The sequence below is a fragment of the Eimeria maxima genome, genomic scaffold, assembly GCF_000499605.1.
Source record: "Eimeria maxima Weybridge genomic scaffold, Emw_scaff177, whole genome shotgun sequence".
NCBI classification, from domain to species: domain Eukaryota; phylum Apicomplexa; class Conoidasida; order Eucoccidiorida; family Eimeriidae; genus Eimeria; species Eimeria maxima.
In genome coordinates this window covers 5001-12500 of record NW_013563593.1, presented here as the reverse complement: position 1 = coordinate 12500, position 7500 = coordinate 5001, and the positions used below count along the sequence as shown (strand labels likewise).

General features: G+C 53.5%; 2 protein-coding genes across 2 annotated transcripts in view; one reads left to right on the top strand and one right to left on the bottom strand.

The window, feature by feature from the left end:
- EMWEY_00019840 (hypothetical protein, conserved) overlaps positions 1-2593 on the top strand; it is a gene marked incomplete at both ends in the record, with an annotated part of 3595 nt that extends 1002 nt beyond the window's left edge. The window contains one exon of the mRNA XM_013477759.1: positions 1-2593. This exon is cut by the window's left edge and continues 128 nt beyond it. Coding sequence (XP_013333213.1) covers positions 1-2593 — 2593 coding nt within the window.
- A 1762-nt stretch (positions 2594-4355) lies between these two features.
- Positions 4356-7459, bottom strand: EMWEY_00019830 (hypothetical protein, conserved; the record flags this gene model as incomplete). Its single annotated transcript, XM_013477758.1, has 8 exons — positions 4356-4551; positions 4779-4907; positions 5086-5215; positions 5327-5389; positions 5511-5701; positions 5877-5956; positions 6225-7180; positions 7276-7459. The coding sequence occupies 8 exons, from the start codon at positions 7457-7459 to the stop codon at positions 4356-4358; spliced, it is 1929 nt and encodes a 642-aa protein (XP_013333212.1).
- Between the last annotated feature and the right edge of the window lie 41 nt (positions 7460-7500).

Sequence of the window (7500 nt, the reverse complement as noted above, 5' to 3'; positions counted from 1 at the left end):
AGCAGCATCAGATGTATCCCTCAGCTCCGCTCCAGCAGCCGCTGTACCAGAAACGGGAACAGCAACGGGAGCAGCAGCAGCAGATGCCGTTGCTGCTGCTGCTGCTGCTGATGGGCGCACTGCGCATGAACCCCACATTGTAGCAAGAAACATCGGAAGGCAGGAGCAGCAACTGGATTTTCTGCAGCAGCAGCAGGAGCAGCAGCAGCGGCAGCTCTTACTACTGCAGCAGCAACAACAGCAGCTCTCAGTATGGCAGCAGCAGCAAGAGCAACTGTCACTATTACAGAAGCAGCAACAGCAGCAGCTCATACTCTTGCAGAGGCAGCAACAACAGCAACAGCAGGGGGAGCTGCAGCAGCAGCAACAGCAGCGACAGCACCACAGCAGAGCAAAGATTGGCAAGGGTGGATCAACCCTCCCGTCTATTGGCCACCGTCTGAGCAGCAGCAGCAACAGCAGCAGCAGCAGCAACAGCAGCTGCAGCAGCACATTCAGCTGCGCAAGAGAAGCAGCAGCAGCATCTGTTCCTGTTTATCCATCAGCAGCACTTCGTAGCCGCCGCTGCGTCCTCATCCCTCCTACACCTCCTCCTCGCCGTCCTGCTGCTGCTGCTGCACCTGGTTTCTATAAGCAGCAGCACGAGAAGCAGCACCTGCTGCAGCAAAGAGCACAGCAGCTGCTACTGCAGCAGCAGCAACAAATCAAGCAGCAGCGTGCTAACCTACAGAGACAGCAAGAACACCTAAAGCAACTACTGACACAGCAGCAGCAGCTGTTGCTGCAGTCGCAACAGGAAAACGGGCCGCAGCAGCAGCAACAGCAGCACCAGCACCAGCAACAGCAACAGCAACAGCAACAGCAACAGCAGCAACAGCAACAGCAGGAACAGCAGTATGACCCGAAACAACTACTGCTACAGCAACTTAAGCAGAAAGGCCTCACGGACGAGCTTGACCAACAGCAGCAACAGCAGCAGCAACAGCAGCAGCAGCAGAAAGGGGCTTTTGGGGGGGTCCATGGGTATCTACCAGGCAAGTCGATGCAGCCTCAGCAGCAGCAGCAGCAGCAGCAGCAATTCCTGCTGCTGCAGCATCAGTTGACAGGCGCAGAGTCTCCCAGCAATATTCAAGGAGGCGTGCAGCAAGAGCAGCAGCAGGATACAGCAAAGGTGGGGAAGGAGCAGCAGCAGCAGCAGCAGCAGGAACTGAGAAGAAGCGGCAGCAGCACTGTCTCTACATCAACAAGTACAGTATGCGGAGACCCTTTGCTGCGGCGTCTCTCCTCCTTACAGGGGTCTAAGCTTGATGCTGCTCTGAAGCAGCAGCAGCAGCAGCAGCAGCAGCAGCAGCAGCAGCACAAGCTGATTGAACAGCAGCACGTGCAGCAGCAAACGCAAGGCGTAAAAGAACAGCAGCAGCAACAGCAACCGAGTGGGAAGCTACAGCAAGGGAGGAAGCTATTGGAGAAGCAACAACTGCAGCAGAAGCAGCAACTGCAGCAGCCACAACAAAAACAGCAGCAGCAGCAACCCCTGTACATGCAACACCGAATGCTGCACGAGCTGCAGGTCCGCATGCAGCAGAACGCGGGAGACCAGATGCACCAGCACCTGCAGCAGCATCAGCAGCAGCAACAGCAGCAACAGCAGCAACAGCAGCAACAGCAGCAACAGCAACAGCAGCAGGAGCATGCAACTGCCCGTATCCGGAGCCAAACACCAAGTCCCAGCAGCAGCAGCAGCAACAGCAGCATGGGGCAGCAAGCCTTTGTGTATGGAGCTGCAAGGAGAAGATCTGCAACACCTGGCCTTTTCTCTCCTAGTTCCCCATCTGCTGCTGCAGCAACGCAGCAGCAGCAGCACCTGTTGCTGCAGCAGGACGCTGTCCTTATTCAACATGCATCTGTTGCTGATGTTGCTGCTGCTGCAGCAGCAGCAGCAGCAGCAAAAGAAAGCAGCAGTCGTCTCCAATCACATGAAGAACACACAGTGCTGCAGGAGGAGGTGCAGGCGCAGGTTATAGATATGGCTGCTGCTGCTGCAGTAGCAAGAAGCACAGGCAGCGCAGTAGCAGCAGCAGCAGCAGCAGCAGCAGCAAAACCCTTACCAGTACAACTTACTAGACTAAGACCTTATCTAGTCCCTGTAGATATTTATATACCTAAGTTAGTTCATGTCCCTCTGCATGTAGTGCAGCAGCACGTAAAGTACGAAGCTGCTGCTGCTGCTGCTGCAGCAGCAGATGCAGCAGCAGACGCAGCAGCAACCCCCGGTGCCACACCTCCTCACAAACAACCCCAGACAGCACAGCAGCAACACCAGCAACAACAGCAACAACAACAGCAACAACAGCAGCAGCGGCAGCAGCAGCGGCAGCTGGAGGCCTTCAACAAGCAGCAGCACCAACACTTTGCAGCAATGATGCAGAGGGCGAGGCAGCAAGCAGCAATGTGTGGGGCCCAAACCCTTCCCCTTGAGCATCTGCTGCAGCAGCAGCAACAGCTGCTGCAGCAGCAACTAGTGCAGCAACAACTGCTAGAGCAACAGCTGATCATGCAACAGCAACCGCAGCAGCAAGCTGTTTCCCGCTAGCGGGGCTGCTGCTCAAGCGCTAGCCGTACCCACTCCCTAATGCCTAAAACCTAAACCCTAAACCCTAAACCCTGAGGGTTTAGGGTTTCAGGTGTTTGCGCTATATGCAAACCTTTAACTCCTACGGTCACTCGAACTGCTGCAGCAGATGCTGCAGCAGCAGCAGCAACTGCTGCAGCAGTGACCCCTGCAGCAGCAGAAACTGCTGCTGCTGCAGCTGCAACCGTAATACCTGCAGCAGCACCAACTGCTGCAGCAGCGAATGCAGCAGCAGCAAATGCAGAAACAGCACATGCAGCAGCAGCAGCAAAAACAGCAGCAGGAACTTGCCTTGCTGCTACACAAAACAATGTATTTTGCTGCTGAGAGTACTTCGGCTGCAGAAGGGCAGTGAACCCCTAAGCTGCTGTTGCTGCTGCTGCTGCTTCTGCTGCTGCTGCTGCTGCTGCTGCTGCACTAAGTGTTTTTTCCCGCACCCACGGAAGGTGGGGGCTCCCGCGGTGTACAGACACCTCGCATATTTTTGCTGCCTTTTGCATGCGAATAAAACAAACTAAAGCAGCAAAGCAGCAGCTGCTGCTGCTGCACCAGAAAAAGTGCATGCAAGTAACAGAAGCAACAGCAGCCGCAGCAACAGCAGCAGCAGCAGCAAAGACTGTGCCCAGTGCATATATCACGTGCAGCATGAACACACTAGAGATACACTCAACCCTCTTTTTCCCTAGCCCCTAAACCCTAAACCCTAAACCCGAACCCCTAAACCCTAAACACTAAACCCGAGCCCCTAAACCCTAAACCCTAAGCGCCAAACCCTAAACCCTAAGCGCCAAACCCTAAACCCTAAACCCTAGAGACATGAGGTTCTCTGCCACTGTCTGTTTCGTGGCTTTTAAAGCAAAGAGCTCGAAGCCCTCAAATGCCGCGCCTGCAGCAGCAGCAGCAGCAGCAGCAGCGGAGAAACTTCCTCTTTCTAGGGAAACAGGCAGAGCAGCAGCAGCAACCAGCTCTTGCTGCTGTTGCTGCTTCTGCTGCTGCTGCTGTTGCTGTTGCGGTAGAGTTGTAAGCAGCTGCCCCATGGTTAGGGCAGTGGCTTGAGGGAGACGGAGCGTATATACACAAGAGGTGTCTCTACCCGCTGCTCCTGCTGCTGCTGCTGCTGCTGCATTTGCTGCTGCCGGGGTGTATACAGTACAACTATAGAGCAGACATGCTTTTGTTTAAATGCAAGAACCTTCGATGCTGCATACACTCCCCATGTGCTGCTGCTGCTGCTGCTGTTGCTGCTGCTGCTGCTGCTGTGTAGCTGATTAGGGGGTAACAGTACCCATTTTTCTTGCTGCTGCTGCTGGTGCAGCACATTAGGAGACAGCAGCAAGCCTAGAGGGAGCAGCAAATGTCTATCTGTCTCCTCCTCTGTGTCTCCTTTATTAAATAAACCCCAAGACATCCCTCTGTCTCTATCCAAGGGGACAGCTAAACAACGAGCAGCTACACCAGAAAAACCAGCAGGGAGTCTGCAGCACAACACACAGAAGCTCCTGCTGCTGCTGCTGCTGCTGTCCATGCATGCATGCATGCATGCATACGGATACCCCACAATGCAGTATGGGTCTGCAGCTAATAACAAGAATATCGGTGTAGGAAGCGCAACAAGACGGGTGGGTATTCAGACACAAGGCTGCTGCTGTTGCTGCTGCTGCTACTGCTGCTGCAGCAGCAGCTGTTGCACCTGCTGCTGTTGCTGCAGCAGCAGCTGTTGCACTTACTTGCCGGTCCCTGGCAGCGCATCGTCTATAGGGATATCCCGTGGGAAGATCATAGGCGGTAGGTCAGCAGCAGCAGGTGCTGCTGCTGCTGCTGCTGCTGCCTCTGCTGCTGCAGATACTGCTGCATGCTCTACAGCAGCAACAAATGAAGCAGCAAACTGTACCCTCCCCGTCACCACCACCAAAGGGCCCCTACAAATAGCAGCAGCAGCAGCAGGAGCAGCAGCAGCAGGAATAAGAGCAGCAGCAGCAACAACTAATAAATACAGAAATATACATAAAGGCACTGTTCCTTATGCTGTTTTCTTTCTTTATTCCTTTTTTCTTCCTTTTTTCTTCCTTCTTATTGTATTTAATTAATTTATTTTTATTTATAATTAAATATATAAAAATAATTAATATATTTATTTATTTCTTACTGTAGCCCAGTAACCTCAAAGGGGCCCCCATAGGGGCCCCCATAGGGGCCCCCCGCTTCTCTTGTTAACGAGGGGCCCAATACCAACTGTCCCCCCCAACCCTCTCCTAGCAACTCATCCAGATCCACCCTGCAGCAGCAGCAGCAGCAACAGAAGCAGCAGCAACAGTAAACTGATAGCAGCAGCAGGGGTAGGTAAGATACAGCAGCAGGGGGTAAGGTGCAGCAGCAGCGGGTGAGATGCTGCGGCGGCAGCAGCACAGCAGCAGCAGTAGTAGCAGCAGCGAATCTATCCTGCTATCCCTTACTTGGTGATGTTTAGCTTCGGGTACTGCTGTTGCTGCAGCTGCTGCTGCTGCTGCTGCAGCGGGAGAGGCACAGGCCGCCATCCTTGTAGGGAGAGGCCAGGCGATGGCTCCCAATAAAATAATTTTGTCCCTGCAGTATACAGACAGCGCATGCAAGCTGCTACTGCTGCTGCTGCTGTTGCTGCTGCTGCTGCTGCTGCTGCTGTTGCTGCTGCTGCTGCTGCTGCAGTGTGTGACTTACGCTGGAGTCTCCTCCCCACGATCTCCCATACAACACCAGAAGACACAGGCTCCTGAGAAATCCCTGAGCAGCAAATACATGCAGCAGCAGCAGCAGCAGCAGCAGCAGCAGCGTTAGGAGGAGCAGCAGGTTGTTGCTGGTGGTATCACTACTGCTGCTGTTGACTCAATTGCTTCTTCCCTACTACTACAGCTGCCATTGCTGCTGGTGCTGTTGCTGCTGCTGTTGCTGTTGCTGTTGCTGCTGCTGCTGCTGCTGTTGCTGCTGCTGCTGCTGTTGCTGCTGCTGCTGCTGTTGCTGCTGCTGCTGCTGCAGTTACCTGTCCACATATCTTTGACGTCTTCTCTCCCGTAATAAACAAAACGAGGGGATTTACTGTAAGAAAAAAAAATACATAAAAATAAAATATTTATTTATTTATATTTATTTATTTATTTATTTATTTATATTTATATTTATTTATATATTTATTCTTTATTGCATGCATGCATGCATGCATGCATGCAGTATGTTAGGAATGCATGCATGCATGCATGCATTCCTAACATACTTATTGGGTTTTTCTTCAATATGTTTAGCAGCTAATAGACATAAGAAAAGAGCAACTAATAATACGTTTATAGATCCCCACTGCAGCACAAACATATATACAATTTATAATTATATATATAGCTAACTAGCTAGCTAGCTAGCTAGCTAGCTAGCTAGCTGGCTAGCTGGATGGCTGGCTAGCTGGATGGGAGGCTAGCTAGCTATGTGGCTAGCTAGCTAGCTGGGTGGCTAGCTGCGAGGAAGCGAAGTAGGGCTATGCAGGAGGCTAAAGACGACCTGAAGGCAAGAAAGCAGCAGCAGCAGCAGCAGCAGCAGCAGCAGCAGCAGCAGGTCGAGGAGGACTAACTCTTCTGCTTCTTCTATATTGATTAGGGGTAACAAAGAAGAGGAGACAACCAACTAGCCATAAGAGGGGGGCCCAACAGAGGAGGCCCCCTGCAAGCAGCAGCTGCTGGCAGGTAGGGTCATCAAAGGGTTCTGCGTCTTCTTCTTCCTCTTCTGCTGCTGCTGCTGCTGCTGCTGCTGCAGCAGCAGCTGCTGCTGCTGCTGCATCTGCTGCTGATGATGATGATCCAGCACCACGAGCACCTGCTGCTGTAAAACGATTACGTAGGCGACGCCATAGAAGACGAATAGTGCCCTCGTTGCTGCTGCTGCTGCTGCTGCTCTCATTTGCTGCTGCTGCTGCTGCAGGTGGTGCAGCAGCTGCTGCTGATGGTGGTGGGGGTGGAGGTGGCTGTGATGCCGTTCCTGCTGCTGCTGCTGCTGCGTCTCTTGCTCTTGTACGACCCTCCTGCAGCATAGCTTGGGCACGACGTATAGCAGCCATTATACTCATAGAAGGAGAAGCAGCAGCAGGTGCTGTTTCTGCTGCTGCATGCTCTCTTCTGCTGCTGCTGCTGCTGCTGCTTGTTGTATCTTGAGAAGACTGGACAGTAGGCAACTCCTGCTGCTGCTGCTGCTCCTCCTCCTCCCCCTCCTGCTCCTCCTGCTGCTCCTCTGGTAGCACATTTGTATCATTGTCTTCTGCATGCATTCCTTCTCCTACAACTGCTTCGTAGCGCCGCCTACGCATGCGCAGGGGGATGGGCTGCTGCTGCTGCTGCTGCTGTTGCTGCTGCTGCGGCTGCAGGCGCAGCAAACGACGCATCCAGCCTATTGGACCACCACCCCCAGGCAGCTGCTGCTGCTCAAGACCTCCAGGAGGAGCAGCTGCTGCTCCTGCTGCTGTTGTTGCTGCTGCTGCTGCTGCTGTGTCTGTTGATCTACCTAACACGCGCGGCTGCATCTCAAAGGCGCCGCCTGCAGCACAAAACAGCAGCAGCACAGACACCTGCTGCTGCTGCTGCTGCTACTGATGCTGCTGCTGCTGCTGCTGCTACTGCTGCTGCACTTACCGATAGGGATGCCCCTTATATCCTCGTCGCTGTCTACCTCTGCATCAAACAAAACATCTCCGCTGTCTAGACGGTCACTATCAGCATCTGCTGCTGCTGCTGCTGCTGCTGCTGCTGCTTCATCATCCGGATACAGAGTGCCATCTCTTCCCCCGTCTCCGCCCAAACGAGCGGAACCCCACATTTCCTGTGGTGCTGCAGCAGCAGCAGCAGCAGCTGCTGCTG